The 16,435-nt window shown below is 42.7% G+C and overlaps 1 protein-coding gene across 1 annotated transcript; it reads right to left on the bottom strand.

Moving 5' to 3' along the window:
* Positions 1-773: 773 nt before the first annotated feature.
* pdk2a (pyruvate dehydrogenase kinase 2a) lies at positions 774-15,977 on the bottom strand. The gene is made up of 11 exons (XM_053341465.1): positions 15,828-15,977; positions 14,312-14,453; positions 13,096-13,167; positions 12,724-12,908; positions 10,996-11,085; positions 10,775-10,852; positions 7,031-7,107; positions 6,834-6,932; positions 3,686-3,796; positions 3,195-3,308; positions 774-2,242 (listed from the first exon to the last, which is right to left on the bottom strand). The coding sequence occupies exons 1-11, from the start codon at positions 15,943-15,945 to the stop codon at positions 2,099-2,101; spliced, it is 1,230 nt and encodes a 409-aa protein (XP_053197440.1). The 5' UTR covers positions 15,946-15,977; the 3' UTR covers positions 774-2,098.
* Positions 15,978-16,435: the final 458 nt, after the last annotated feature.

Raw genomic sequence — 16,435 nt, 5'->3', positions numbered from 1 at the left:
CCCTGGACCTTATTTCTAGCATAAAATACGACCATCTACTCAGAAGTAAGGAGGGAGGAAGGAAGGAAGGAGGGAAGGAAGGAGGAAGGCAAGAAGTAAAGAGGGAGGGAGGGAGGAAGGAAGGAAGGAGGAAGGGAGGAGGGAAAGGAGTAAGGAGGGAGGGAGGGAGGAAGGAGTGAGGGAGGAAGGCAAGGAGTAAGAAGGAAGGAAGGAAGGAAGGAGGAAGGGAGGAGGGAAAGGAGTAAGGAGGGAGGGAGGGAGGAAGGAGTGAGGGAGGAAGGCAAGGAGTAAGAAGGAAGGAAGGAAGGAGGAGGAAGGGAGGAGGGAAAGGAGTAAGGAGGAAGGGAGGGAGGGAGGGAGGGAGGGACGGAAGAGCACTAATGTATCATAACTAAATATTGGTGAAATGAACTAGTTTAACAGCAGATAATGTGTTATATAGAGGCTGGGCTTCAGTGTCCCGTGTACTCACATTATACAGATATATATACGCAGCGCAACACTGGAGCTACTTTAGTCCGAACTCCAAATGACACCAAAGTTGTCTGGGTGAGTAAATGATCGTATTTTTATGCTAGAAATAAGTTCCAGGTTGTAAAAAACTGTAATTATCCTTTAAGAGAAAAACACCACAGGCGGATATAATCAATCACTTAATCACACACACACACACACACACACACACACACACACACACACACACACACACACACACACACACACACACACACACACAGTACGCAGGATAAAACAACACAAGAGGAGCATTTTGTACTGAATTTGTTCTATTTTATTTATTTGTATAGTATTTACAGTATTTACAATCATTTCAGTCACAAAATCTGGAGCTATATAAAAATAACCTTTCACATACTGAATGATTAAGTTGATTTTAATACAAAAGAAAACCTTTTTTTTTTAACATATATGGACCCAATGGACACTTTTTCATCTTATGGCACACTATATTAAATAATCTGAGACTGACCTGAACTGGCAGAGAACTCAAACACGACATGCACTGTCTCCTCATGTCTTCTGTGTGTAATACCAGCCTCCACTGAACTTTAACTAAAAGGCGTTTTAAGCCCTCCAAACAAGCCAGGCTAATGCTTTCCCCGGCTGTGGAACATCAGAGGGAACTGGGGGTCTTGTGATACTGCAAGTTTCAAGACTCTTTATCTGTATAATTAATGCAAATGAATGCACAGAAAAGAGCGGATTACATTCAGCCTGGTCCAGAAAACGGATATTAAAGATAACACTGTATCTTATCAGTCAGTGTTGAATACTGTGGAAACATTTTTTGGGGGGGGCTGAAAAATATCAAAAAGCTTGAACAAATACCCACGCAGACAAAAACCACTCAACTTCAAAGACCTATATTTGTTCAAATCTACAGATCCAAGATCCAACAGTCTATAAAATCTACCAAGGAGCACCAGTGGTATTAATTTAAATAGCTTTCAAGTATTTTAATCAAATGATCCTTTGGGGTAAGCTTGCTACTGTAAGGCCTGGGTGACGTTCCCTACAGGAGATAGGATCTGGTTCAACATCAGGTCCTCCCCCCCGATCACCTGAATACCTCCACATGTCCCTCTTCAAACATCTGCTATATAACCTTATAGCATGTGGTATAATAATAAAACCGTCCTCTGCTTCTCTCCGTCTATCTCTCATATTCCCACCTTGTTTGTTGTTTTTTTTTTGCACCCATTGCATGCTGGGTGCTGCCTCTGTGTCTCTGTATCTGTGTCACATGACTCTGGGCTGCTTATCCACACACACACACACACATACACTCACTCCCAAGTTGAAGTGAAGTGTATTTCAACCACCTGTCCAAAGGTCTCTAGAGGTGATTAGTACTGTAGCTGTCTCCCATTTGTATAATTTTTTTATATTGAACCCAAAAAAACACGACAGGGAATGAAAACAACATGCTACCGCTAAAACTGAAATGTAAGAGGACACTTTGTCAGTGGTGAGAGCGTCCGTGCCCATCTGCCTTAGTAGATGATGACATGGGAATACAAAGATCTTCTGGAGGCTTCACGGCTTGTAGGGCTTGAAGCACCAGGCCTGGAGGATGTTCTCATTTGGCAACCTTATAGTTGCGCAGATCAAGAGGCTCTTTGCTGGGTATACACCAGTCGTCAGCCTCTTGGCTCACTTTGTAGTTCTTCAGAGCAGTTTTGTTGTAGACCGGCAGCCTCTCGATGGAGTCTGTAGACAACGCCTGGAGGGACGGAAAAAAAAGACATAATTACAAATAGCCATGCAGGGCAGGCTCCACAGGTTTGCACAGCTCAGTAACAAAAGCAGGACATCAACTAAAGGCAATAAAGGCTTGGTGTTCACTCTTAACTATCCTCCGTGGAGTTCTGGATCTAGTGGGGTGGGTGGGTTTTATTTGGGGCTGTGACTTTTGCTATAATTTCATTATATTCGCATTTAATTATTTATTTTTTATACATATTTTATTAATTAACACCGTAATTTAATTATTTATTTTAAATTCTATTTCATTTTATTTTATTTTTTTTAATTATTTATGTATTTATTTACTTTATTTTCTATAATTATTTCATCTTAGTTGGTTGTTTATGTGTATATTTATGTACGCCTATATATGCACGTTTGGAATAAAGGAAGTACAGAAGGAAGAAAGGAAGGAAGGAAGGAAAAAAATAAGGTAGGAAAGACAATGGAAGGAAGGACAGAAGGAAGTAAGGAAGGATGGAAGGAAAAAAGGAAGGTAGGGAGGAAGGACAGAAGGAAGGAAGGAAGGAACGAAGAAAGGAAGGTAATGAGGAAGGGCAGAAGGAAGGAACGAAGAAAGGAAAAAAGGAAGGTAGGGGGAAGGACAGATGGAAGTAAGGAAAAGAACACAGGAAGGAAAGTGGGCAGGATCTGCACCCCTCGGCGGGCCGGTTCTAGCCCACAGGCCGCATGTTTGACACCCCTGATTTGGAGTCATATCTTTTTTTATTCATGAATAGCAGTTTCCAAGCAGTGGAATTTTTCTTGTAGCATCTGCTGTTTGCAAAAGAGTATTTTATATGTTTATACCTTTCCTTAAAACAAAATAAATCACTTTCTCTTTCTCTCCGTTTACGTGACGCAGACTTTCTAATCTAACTCACGTCTTCTTGTCACAGTCTCATGCATCGTCGCCATGTTTGGCTCACCTTCAAGTAGATTACAGCATCTGTGCCGTAGCCCTCCATGGAGTAGAGCTGCAGGTCTCCCTGGAAGTACTTGGCGTAGAGTCTGGAGATGGGCAGACCGTAGCCAAAGCCAGCCTGCACGGACACAAGAGATGAGAGATGAAGGGTTTTAAGAAGGCTTTGTTGTCTGTCACACTGGAAGCAGCAGTGCTCTTTTCACTGGTACAAACAAGTCTTTTGTCAGGTTTGCTTTGTGTATTGTAGGTCAGAAAAAAAGGAAAAGCCAGGAGTTTAATCTTTAAATAGCGAGTGGAATCTAAATAAAAGTCTTAATGAGCATGTGTTTTGTTGCTTGTGGGTTGTGCAGAAGTGCAACCAGAAGACAAATGGTGCAATTAGCTGTCTTATTGTCTGCTAAAGTAACAATTAGTTTTTTTTTTAATATATGTAGGAATGCAATAATGTTAACAGATGACATCCCACACCGCCCCGCTTCCCGCTTCTCTACTTACCAGCGGAGGTCGTGTGTGCTCTCCGATCTGTGGGGTAGGAGCAGTGGAGTACATGTAGCTGTAAAGGTTCTCGATGCGGCGAAATGGGACACCGCCACCCTTGTCGCTCACCTACGGTCACAAGGGGGCAGAAATAGAGTGGTACAGTCAGCAGAGACACATACAGAGAGAGAGAGAGAGAGAGAGAGAGAGAGAGAGAGAGAGAGAGAGAGAGAGAGAGAGAGAGAGAGAGAGAGAGAGAGAGAGAGAGAGAGAGAGAGAGAGAGAGAGAGAGAGAGAGAGAGAGAGAGAGAGAGAGAGAGAGAGAGAGAGAGAGACACACAGAGAGAGAGAGAGAGAGACAGAGACAGACACACAGAGAGAGAGAGAGACACACACACAGAGAGAGAGAGAGACACACACACAGAGAGAGAGAGAGACACACAGAGAGAGAGAGAGAGAGAGACACACAGAGAGAGAGAGAGAGAGAGACACACAGAGAGAGAGAGAGAGAGAGACACACAGAGAGAGAGAGAGAGAGAGAGACACACAGCGAGAGAGAGAGAGAGAGAGACAGAGAGAGAGAGAGAGAGAGAGAGAGAGAGAGAGACACACACAGGGAGAGACAGAGAGAGAGTGAGAGAGAGACACAGAGAGAGAGTGAGAGAGAGACACAGAGAGAGAGTGAGAGAGAGACACACAGAGAGAGAGAGAGAGAATGATGTGAGGTCCTCCAACAGTGCTGAGCCATGAAAATGTGAGAGAGATGATGTCTAGCTGTCGTGAACACTTTGGCTCAAACTAACAAGGCTTCTGTTTGTTTGCTCCACTCATAATCAGAGTAAAGGTGAACAGGGCTTGTCCGAGCGTGGTGCTGGTAGAGGAGAGAGGAGGCGAGTCAGAGAAAACATAACAGGGAATTTATACAACCCTATTTTTGTCAGTTTAACTCTTTAACCCTCATGTTGTCCTCAAGTCAAGGAAGGAAGGAAAGGAGGAAGGAGGGAGGAAGAGAGGAAGGAAGGAAAGGAGGGAGGAAGAAGGAGGGAGGGAGGAAGAGAGGAAGGAAGGAAAGGAGGGAGGAAGAAGGAGGGAGGGAGGGAAGGCAAGGAGGGAGAAAAGAAGGGATGAAGGAGAGAGAGGAAGTGAGGGAGGGAGGGAGGAAGGAAGAAAGGAAGGAAGGAAAGGAGTAAGAAGGAAGGAAGGAAAGAAGGGAAGGAAGGAAGGAAAGGAGGAAGAAGGAAGGTAGGAGGGAAGGAGGAGGGAAGGCAGGAAGTCAAGGAGGGAGGAAGGGAAGGAAGGAAGGAAGGGAGGAAAGGAAATAAGGAAGGGAGGAAGGAAAGGAAAGGAAAGGAGGAAGGTAGGAGGAAGGAATAATAATACTAATTTGATCCATTGTCAGTTTCAGATTCAGACTAATACATGTTTCTCTTCATCTTGTGGTGTGTCACTTAGCAGTCAGGTGTGCAAGTGACAACAAGAATCCTTGTCGATGTCTTGGCAACGCATGAGCGAGGGTTTAACGGCTCTCTGAGAAGTCACACACCCACATCTAGTTTATCTTATCAGAGCTTTAGTAGCTTTGCTTGCCAGAAGGCTCTGTGCTTGATTGAGGGTGAAGCCGTTACATAACCAGGTTTACAGAACGATCTGGGTGGGGACAGCAGGAGAATAGAAAAGCTAAAAGGCATTGAACATTTTGTGTGCACTACTAAAATCTTATGCAACATCATGATTGACATGAAATTAGCTGGTTCACGCAGAGTTTGCAAACATTTAAAAAACACACGCCCACATTCCCGTTCACTCCTACACGCCTTTTTTTTTTTTTTTTTTACAGCTCTTATCCACTTGCTGTTTCCAAGTATGTGAACATTACATGAGGAGGGAGGGGACGCCTGGGGGGCAACATCATGATTAGGGTTGCAAAGGGGTGGAAAGTTTCTGGTAAATTTCCATGGGAAGTTAAACTGGGGAATTTTGGAAATATTCCAAATTGGAAACTTTCCATGGGAATTATGGGAATTTATGAGAATTAAATGGGAATTAAATGGGAATTTATAGCAATTGAGGGTAATTTATGTGGTAGGCTCACATGCTCACATAGCACACAGTTTTAATTGTATTATTTTGCTTCTAACTAAACAATTATTTTTGCTTAGATATGATACCTTTCCACTAAATTACCCTCAATTGCCATAAATTCCCATTTAATTCCCATAAATTCCCATAATTCCCATGGAAAGTTTCCAATTTGGAATATTTCCCAGCTTAAATTCCCATGGAAATTTACCGGAAACTTTCCAGAAATTTCCCACCCCTTTGCAACCCTAGTGATAGCATAGATATTCAACTGTGCTGCATGACATCTGGTTGTTTCAGTCAGGATTATGCTAAAATATTATTTTACACAACTATATTTAAGTTCCATAATAAGAACATATCTTCATAAATTCCCAGTTTATTCTCATTAATTCTCGTTAATTCCCATGGAAAGTTTCCAAGTTTGAAAATTCCCGGAATTTTGCAACCCTAGCTATCACATGCTCACATACAGTAGCACACTGTTTTAATTGTATTATTTTGCTTATAACTAAACAATTATTTTTGCTTAGATATGATACCTTTCCACTAAATTACCCTCAATTGCCATAAATTCCCACAATTCCCATGGAAAGTTTCCAATTTGGAATATTTCCAAAATTCCCCAGCTTAACTTCCCATGGAATGTTACCGGAAACTTTCCAGAAATTTACCAGAAATGTTCCACCCCTTTGCAACCCTTACTATGTGAGCATGTGATAGCATAGATATTCAACTATATTTAAGTTCCCTAATAAGAACATACCTTCATAAATTCCCGGTTTATTCCCATTAATTCCCGTTAATTCCCATGGAAAGTTTCCAAGTTTGAAAATTCCCGGAATTTTGCAACCCTAATCATGATTGACATAACATTAGCTGGTTCACACAGAGTTCGCAAATGCCCACATTCCCATTCACTCCTACACGCCTTTTTTTTTTAAAGCTCTTATCCACTTGCTGGTTCGAAGTATGTGAACATTACATGAGGAGGGAACACCTGGGGGGGGGGAGTCTGCACAGACTCCAACAAGGACCCTGCAGCGTTTACTGAAATAACTGCTAACAGCTGTAATTTACAACCCACCTTTATTGACATGTCCTCTCCTCCAAGAGACACCATGACTTCAATAGGCGGCAGATTGTTGCTGCTCTCATGGGTCTCAATAGTAGCCCTCATAGCGTTCTGTAAAGAGGATATAACACAGTCTTTTTAAAGCTTTTTATTTGAGTATAATATCGTTCATTTGTGTATAATTCAAAATTTAAAGGGTGTATCCGTACCTTAAAGAGCTCAAACAGCATGTGATAAAGGTGAGAGGGCACATACACGATGCTGATGGGGTTGTTCTTCTTCTTGTCTGCACAGAGAGAGAGAGAGAAAGTGTGAGTGTGTTTCTCTCTTAACCCTCCTGTTGTCCTCGAGTCAAGGAAAGAAGAGAGGAAGAAGGAAGGAAAGATGGAAGGGAGGAAGTAGGAAGGAAAGGAGGGAAGAAGAAAGGATGGAAGGGAGGAAGTAGGAGGGAAAGGAGGGAGGAAGGAAGGAAAGAAGGGAGGAAGTAGGATGGAAGGGAGGAAGTAAGAAGGAAGGAAAGGAAGGAAGGAAGGATGGACAAAAGAAGGAAGGGAGGAGGGAGGGAGGGAGGAAAGAAGGAAGGAAAGGAGGGAGGGAGGAAGGAAAGAAGTAAGGATGGAAGGAAAGGAGGGAAGAAGGAAAGGAAGGAAGGATGGACAAAAGAAGGAAGGAAGGAAAGAAGGATGGATGGATGAAAGAAGGAAGGAAGGAAGGAAGGAAGGAACGAAGGAAGGAAGGAAGGAAGGAAGGAAGGGAGGAAGGAAGGAAAAGAGGAAGGGAAGGAAGGAGGAATGTAGGAAAAGAGGAAGGGAGGGAGGAAGGAAAGGAAGGAAGGAAGGATGGACAAAAGAAGGAAGGAAGGAAGGAAAGAAGGATGGATGGAAGGGAGGAGGAAGGGAGGAAGAAGGAAGGAAAGGAGGGAGGGAGGGAGGAAGGAAGGGAGGATGGAAGGGAGGAAGAAGGAAGGAAAGAAGGATGGATGGACAAAAGAAGGAAGGGAGGAAAGAAGGAAGGAAAGGAAGGATGGATGAAAGAAGGAAGGAAGGAAGGTAGGAGGAAGGAAGGAAGGGAGGATGGAAGGAAGGAAAGGAGGGAGGAAGGAAGGAAAAGAAGGAAGGAAAGGAAGGAAGGATGGACAAAAGAAGGAAGGGAGGAAAGAAGGAAGGAAGGGAGGAAGGAAGGAAAAGAGGAAGGGAAGGAAGGAGGAAGGTAGGAAAAGAGGAAGGGAGGGAGGAAGGAAAGGAAGGAAGGAAGGATGGACAAAAGGAGGAAGGAGGGGAGGAAAGAAAGAACAGTCAAAACAGACGGGGTCAATTTGACCGGCGAGGACGATAGGAAGGTTAATTTCCGTCCACTTCATTTATAATTCATTATCGTCCTTCAGCCACTTGTCTCTCCGCTCTGCACTCGTCTCACGACTCAGCAGAAAGGAAAAGAGCCTCATGTGTCAATATTGTGTGATGCAGTCAGCCGGGTCCACTCCACCATTACTGCAGCTCCACTGCTATCATTACAGGCCCCCTCAGGTCCTTTCTTTCTTTTTTCCTTCCTTCCTTCCTGTCTTCTTTTCCTTCCTTCCTTCCTCCCTGTCTTTCTTTTTTCCTTCCTTCCTTCCCCCCTTTCTTTCTTTTTTCCTTCCTTCCTGTCTTCTTTTCCTTCCTTCCTTCCTCCCTGTCTTTCTTTTTTCCTTCCTTCCTTCCCCCCTTTCTTTCTTTTTTCCTTCCTTCTTGTCTTCTTTTCCTTCCTTCCTTCCTTCTGTTCTTCCTTCCTCCCTTTCTTTCCTTTTTCCTTCTTTCCTTCCTTCCATCTTTCCTTCCTGTCTTCTTTTCCTTCCTTCCTGCCTTCCTTTCTTCCTTCCTTCCTTCTGTCCTTCCTTCCTGCCTTCCTTCTGTCCTTCCTCTCTTTTTTTCTGTCTTTTTTCCTTCCTTCGTTCCTTCAATCTTTCATTCCTGTCTTCTTTTCCTTCCTTCTTTCCTTCTGTTCTTCCTTCCTTCCTTCCTTCCTTCTGTCCTTCCTTCTTCCCTTTCTTTTTTTCCTTCGTTCTGTCCTGCCTTCCTTCCTTTTTTCCTTCTTTCCTTCCTTCCTTCCTTCCTTCCTTTCCTTCCTCCCTCCCTCCCTCCCTTTCTCCTTCCTCCCTTCCTTCCTACCTACCTACCTACCTACCTACCTTCCTTCCTTCCTTCCTTCCTTCGAGGACAACAGGAGGGTTAAACCTGATGTGTCAATATTGTGTGATGCAGTCAGCCGGGTCCACTCCACCATTACTGCAGCTCCACTGCTATAATTACAGCCCCCTCAGGTCCTTTCTTTCTTTTTTCCTTCCTTCCTTCCTTCCTTCCTGTCTTCTTTTCCTTCCTGCCTTCCTTCCTTCTGTCCTTCCTTCCTCTCTGTCTTTCTTTTTTCCTTCCTTCCTTCCTTCCTTCCTTCCTTCATTCCTTCCATCTTTCCTTAATGTCTTCTTTTCCTTCCTTCTGTCCTTCCTCCCTTCCTTTCTTCTTTTCCTTCCTTCCTTCCTTCTGTCCTTCCTTTCTTCTTTTCCTTCCTTCCGTCCTTCCTTCCTGTCTTCTTTTCCTTCCTTCCTTCCTTCCTTCTGTCCTTCCTTCCTGTCTTTCTTTTTTCCTTCCTTCCTTCCTGCCTTCCTTCCTGTCTTTCTTTTTTCCTTCCTTCCTACCTACCTACCTACCTACCTGCCTTCCTTCCTTCCTTCCTTCCTTCCTTCCTTGACTCGAGGACAACAGGAGGGTTAAACCTGATGTGTCAATATTGTGTGATGCAGTCAGCCGGGTCCACTCCACCATTACTGCAGCTCCACTGCTATAATTACAGGCCCCCTCAGGTCCTTTCTTTCTTTTTTCCTTCCTTCCTTCCTGTCTTCTTTTCCTTCCTTCCTTCCTTCCTTCCTGTCTTCTTTTCCTTCCTTCCTTCCTTCCTTCTGTCCTTCCTTCCTGTCTTTCTTTTTTCCTTCCTTCCTTCCTGCCTTCCTTCCTGTCTTTCTTTTTTCCTTCCTTCCTACCTACCTACCTACCTACCTGCCTTCCTTCCTTCCTTCCTTCCTTCCTTCCTTCCTTCGAGGACAACAGGAGGGTTAAACCTGATGTGTCAATATTGTGTGATGCAGTCAGCCGGGTCCACTCCACCATTACTGCAGCTCCACTGCTATAATTACAGGCCCCCTCAGGTCCATCTGGCTCAGTGTTCCTCATACTGTAGATACCAGGGGTGGCAAACATACGGCCCGTGGGCCAGAACCGGCCCGCCCGAGGGGTCCAGACCGGCCCACTTTCCTTCCTGTCTTTTTTTCCTTCCTTCCTTCCTTTTGTCCTTCCTCCCTTTATTTCTGTCTTTTTTCCTTCTTTCCTTCCTGTCTTCTTTTCCTTTCTTCCTTCCTTCTGTTCTTCCTTCCTCCCTTTCTTTCTTTTTTCCTTCTTTCCTTCCTTCATTCCTTCCTGTCTTCTTTTCCGTCCTTCCTTCCTTCCTTCCTTCCTTTTTTCCCTCTTTCCTTCCTTCCTTCCTGTCTTCTTTTCCTTCCTTCCTTCCTTCTGTCCTTCCTTCCTCCCTGTCTTTCTTTTTCCTTCTTTCCTTCCTTCCTTCCTGTCTTCTTTCCCTTCCTTCCTTCCTTCCTGCTTTCCTTCCTTCCTTCTGTCCTTCCTTCTTCCCTGTCTCTCTTTTTCCTTCTTTCCTTCCTTCCTTCCTTCCTTCTGTCCTTCCTTCCTCCCTGTCTTTCTTTTTTCCTTCCTTCCTTCCTTCCTTCCATCTTTTTAATGATCCGGCCCATATTAGATTAAATTCGACTGTATGTGGCCCTTGAATGAAATGAGTTTGACTCCTCTGGTATATCCACACACAGATGGATTGGATCTATTATTTTTAATGTAAGTCTCCGAGGACTCTTTGGCTCTTTGGCATGTTTGTATTAAAACTGAGCTGTCAGATTAAATCAATGTTAAGCTTACTGTTTCTCTCCTGTAGGATCAGATCAGGGGAGCAGAGATAGTACTGGTCACACAACATCTTGGCACTGTGGAAAGCATCTAAACAGAAGGAAAAGAGAAACATTAATATTGATAATAGTGCAAAAAGAATAGAGCTGCTTTTGTGTGCATGAAAAAGCCAAAAACTTGAACCATCTCTGATATAAAGTGTCAATTAATGCAACACAACAGTTCATATTTACCCTGAACTACATCTCCGACTTGACAGTGAGGGTCGATGCTTCCGATGGGGTTGGGGTGGATCGGGTTGGGGGCGCCGTCAAAAATAAGAGCTGCAAAGAGATGAAAATATCAATATCAAGATGAACAGGAAGCAGTTTGTCATCTATAATAAACTCATAATAAGTTAAGTAATGATAAGGGCTGGACATCCCTTCAAAATAAGAGTCAATATAAGATGAATAGAAAGCAGTGTGTCATCTATAATAAACGGATAATAAGTTAAGTAATGATAAGGGCTGGACATCCCTTCAAAATAAGAGTCAATATAAGATGAACAGAAGGCAGTGTGTCATCTGTAATAAATTAATAATAAGTTAAGTAGTGATAAGGGCTGGACATCACTTCAAAATAAGAGTCAATATAAGATAAGATAAGATCTATAAGATCTATAATAAACATAATAAGTTAGGTAATGATAAGGGCTGGACATCCCTTCAAAATAAGAGCTGCAAAGAGATGAAAATAGCAATATAAGATGAACAGGAAGCAGTGTGTCATCTATAATAAATGGATAAGTTAAGTAATGATAAGGGCATCACTTCAAATTAAGAGTCAATATGATAAGACTTCTAGTTCCAAATCTCTCAAAAAAAGATTAAAAAAAAAAAAAAAAGTAAAACCTCCAAATGCAAATTTCCAAGAAAGTAATTTTTAATCTCCTTTATGTTCAGGAAAGCAGAAAAGTTTCCCAGCATGCATCTGTATATCTAAAGCATGACGTTATCACAGCAGAGATATGCATCAACTATCTTTGTAACGCATGACTGATCGTATTTCATCGAGCTTTCCATAACAAACACGACTCTGAATAGACACAATATCATCCGACAAGTCTTTGAGTCTGTTCAGGAATACGTTTAGAATAAGGAACAATCTCTGTGCTGAGTCTAACGTAACCGTAGCAACGGCCCACATAGAGAAATCTGTAATGTATGTGACTATGAAGTTTGCTTTGTAGGATTATTCCAGGAAGTAATAGAAATAAAATATTCTTTTCAGACACAACAGGAAGAAAAACTCTGACCAAATTATTTTATATTTTTAACCCTCCTGTCGTCCTCCCGGGTCAAATTGACCCCACCGCTTTTGACTGTTCATTCTTTCCTTCCTTCCTTCCTCTTTCTGTATTTTTTCCTTCCTTCTTCCCCTCCTCCCCTCTTTCTTTGCTCCCTGCTCCTTCCATCCTTCCTTGCTTCCATCCATCCACCCTTCCTTCCCTCCTTACTCCTTTTTTTCCTTCCTTTTTCCTTCGGTCCTTCTATCCTTCCTTCCTCCTTTCCTCACTTCCTTCCTTCCTTCCTTCCTTCCCTCCCTACTCCTTTCTTTCCTTCCTTTGGCCCTTCTATCCTTCCTTCCTCCCTCCTTTCCTTCCTTCCTCCCTCTTAACTCCTTTCTTTCCCTCCTCCCAACTCCTTTCCTTCCCTCCTTCCTTCCTCTTTTCCTTCCTTGACCTGAGGACAACAGGAGGATTAATCCAGCTCCTGAAAGTCTTTTAAAAGTAAAAGTAAAAGTGTTTCTCACTCAAAAAATGTGTAAAATTACCTTCAACAAATAGATTTATATGTGCAGGTAGATATAATACTCATCTTATAGACTGGTTTATCCACACAATAAACAATAAAGCTAAACACAGCCACAGTTAATTAATTAGAAACAGATCCCTCTCTCTTATTTTGAAGGCTACTCACTGTGCTGGTTGATGAGCATGCGGATAGAGATGCGGCTCATGTAAAACCGGTCCAGAAAGTACTGGATGTTCTGGTTGGTGACCAGATCCTGGGGAAAAGCTTCTTTATATTCTATGATACCCTGAGCCATGGTCGGCACGACGTCGTTATGTCTGTTTCTGATGGTGACCAACGCACCAACAAACCTGAGGAGGGAGGGAGGAAGTAAAGAAATCCAGCTGTCAGAATATCCAGAAATCACATAGGGTAATATAGAAGATAAGGATATGAAATCAGCTGTTACTCCTCCTTTTGCATTTCTCCAGATCATGAAAACTGACTGAAGTTTTGAGTGAATTTGAGATTATCCAGGAAATAAAATGAGCAACTTACTCTCCCAGGACTTTGTGGTCGTCAGGATTCTTGTCTAAGAATTCAAGAATTTCCATTAAACTCTGAATATACCTGAAAATAACCACAAATAAGAACACATTAAATAAACATGTTATTAACCTTCCTGTCGTCCTCCAGGGTCAAATTGACCCGTCTGTTTTGACTGTTCTTTATTTCCTCCCTTCCTTCCTTTTTCCCTCCCTCCCTCCTACCTTCCTTCCTTCTTCCTCCTTCTTTCTCCCTTCCATCCTTCCTTCCTCCCTCCCTCTTTCTTTCTTCCTCCCTTCCATCCTTCCTCCCTCCTTTCCTTCCTTCCTCCCCTCCTTTCCTTCCTTCTTCCCTCCCTTCCATCCTTGCTCCCACCTTTCCTTCCCTCCTACCTTCCTTCCTTTGTCCATCTTTCCTTCCTTCCCTCCTACCTTCCTTCCTTCTTTCCTCCTACCTTCCTTCCTTCCTTCTTTTGTCCATCTTTCCTTCCTTCCTCCTACCTTCCTTCCTCCCTTCCTTTCCTTTCCTTCCTCCCTTCCATCCTTCCTCCCTCCCTCCTTTCCTTCCTCAGAAAAACAGAAAAATAAAAGGCATCACTCAGAAAACAGAAAAAGAAAAAAAATCAGAAAAACAGAAAAAAAAAAAAAAAACTCAGAAAAACTGAGCTTTTTTTTTGTTAAGTGAATGCAACCCTCTTCTGTACTTCAGGAATCTTGTAAGTGAAAGCTCTTGGATTAAATAAAGTCTGTGTTTAGTCTTGGCAGGTATATTTTCCTCATAACACATTCCTCACAAAGGGATAGCAAAGCAAAAACAAGGTCACGTGATCATGTGACGTGAAACTAGGGTAAAGTTCAAAGCTGAGAGCCTCCACTCTCTCCACACCTCCCCCCTCCACCCTCCCCCCCCCCCCCCCCCCCCTTTCCTCTGCACAGAGCTCGCTGGAAGGACTACAACTTGGTCAAAGGGTGCTTTTGTAATTCTAAGCATGACGTCGGGAAATAAAACGGTCTGGCTGAGCGGCAATAAACAAGTCAACAGCTGTGACTGTGAGCTCGTTAGTGGTCAGAGGAGGACGGGAGCTGGCAGGGTAACGGGGGTTTTTATGAATGGGGACCACATCTGAAATGCTTTGTCATGTAGTTTTTGGGATAAGGTTTCCTTCCATTGCTTCATCATGGGGAGAGTCATGATGAGTGAGTAAATAAATGATATCACTTGCACTTACCAGCTCTGCACCATCTGCACTGACGGAGTTGTGACCAGCTTGTCAGGCAGGAGGTTGATTTCTTTCATTATATTAGAAAGTCTAACAGGAAGCTCCTGCCTCAGAAACACAAAGGAGGTCTTCTCACAGGCGTTGATGGAACCTGAGTCAACACAGAGGGAATTATAATTAGAGTTAGAAGTTCATTCATTCATTATCAAATTGAGCGGTCGGTTTTGACTCTTCTTTCTTTCCTCCCTCCTTCCCTCCCTCCTACCTTCCCTCCTTCCTTATTTTGTCCGTCCTTCCTTCCTTCTTTCCTTTCCTCCCTTTCCTTCCTTTCTTTCCTCCCTCCCTCCTACAGTACCTTCATTCCTTCCTTCCTTCCTTCCTCCTTTTGACCCGTCTGTTTTGACGGTTCCTTCTTTCCTTCCTTCTGTCCTTCTTTCCTTCCTTCTTTCCTTCCTTCCTTCCTTCCTTTCTTTCCTCCCCCCTACCTTCTTCCCTTCCTTCTTTCCTCTGTCCTTCTTTACTTCCTTCCTTTCTCCCTCCCTCCTACCTTCCTTCCTTCCTTCCTTCCTCCCTTCCTTCTTTCTCTAGAACCTTCCTTCCCTCCTTCTTTCTTCCTCCCTTCTATCCTTCCTTTCCTCCCAGAAAATTTGAATTAGAGTTAGAAGTTGATTAATTGATTACCAAATCTGCAGAAAATTAACAGATTCATCTTTTTTTAAAAAGGCAAAACAGCCAAAGAAGTTTTCCCAGCCTCTAAAATCTAAGATTTTTGTTTGGATGTCTTGTTTTGATTTGACAAAAGTTCATTAAAATAATCAGGGAAAGTAATCAATACTGCCAATAATCATTAGCTGCAGTCCTACGATAATGATAAACCTCAAGGACTGAGGTTTGACCTTTGAATTGTTCAAACTTTGACATTTTTAAGACATAATCTTGGACTCTTTGGAAACTTTGAAGGACATTTGTCAATCATTTGTGCCATTTAGACCACAAAATCCACAAATAACCTAAAGATTAATCCACAGATGATAAAACTAACAATTTTTGCAGCTCAAATGATGATAAAATGTATAATTTTTATAATTTAAAACTGAATATTTGCCTTATTTTGGTCTTTTTTCTCGGCATTCTTAACGCTTAATGTTAAAACCCTTGCAAACAGACATGTGTGTTGCTGCATTTCTCTGCAAAATGTGCATGATGTATAATGTGCATGCTGTTTATATTACATAATTAGTCATGAGTAGCAGGAGCAAAGGTATGCACAACATTTCTCCTTCATGGTGTGCAGCCTACAGATCTGACGCAATAGCTATGCACTATGAGCACTACGCTACAGCAGCATAACATATACACGGGCAGGTGGTTTAACTCTATATAGGTTCATTATAACACATATGTATTACCACAGGATGTTTTATCACTGCATATTCGTACATATATCCTCACATTGTGCGTTTCCACGTAAGATACAGCTCGGTACATCACTAAATGATCAATTTGCATGCAGATCAATACATACCGAAATCGAGAAATTGCTTCATGGAGAGCGGCGAAGGAGAAAATTTAGAAAAATGCTCGATATGTTTGGGCACACTAGCCAAGGCAGCATTCTTCATAATGAACCTAACGAACTTCATTATTGCTGAGGAGGGGTCTCTGCTCCTGTGTGTCCAAAACCTCCGACTGACCAAACCTGCGAGCAGCGAGATAAACACAAGGGAGGCCAGGCTGGGAAAATATTCCGCATCAGCCAATAGGAGGACAGGATTTTTATTTACGTTCCAAACTGGCCAATGGGAGTCGCCGGGGGGCGGGACTAGTGAAATGCATTAGCTGCTGCCTGTCTAGAATATCCTTCAGTGAAGGGCTTGTTTTTTTCTTTTCCAGCTGTCATTATGTAAAGAGGTGATTAAACAAACAACCATCTAAATGTATAAACATGCCAATCAGAGGTGTTAAAGACTGTTTTCACTGTAAATTACCAGAAATATATCAGGAGGTGAAGCCAGGAGCATATTATACAGTCTGATGTCTGGAGACTGTACAGCCATATATATAGGCAGTGGTGGAAGAAGTACTCAGATACTTTACACAAGTAAAAGTATCAATACAGCAATGTAAAAAAAA

The sequence above is a fragment of the Scomber japonicus genome, chromosome 20 (assembly GCF_027409825.1).
Source record: "Scomber japonicus isolate fScoJap1 chromosome 20, fScoJap1.pri, whole genome shotgun sequence".
In the NCBI taxonomy this organism is placed as follows: Eukaryota; Metazoa; Chordata; class Actinopteri; order Scombriformes; family Scombridae; genus Scomber; species Scomber japonicus.
This window is presented reverse-complemented; position numbering and strand designations above follow the sequence as displayed.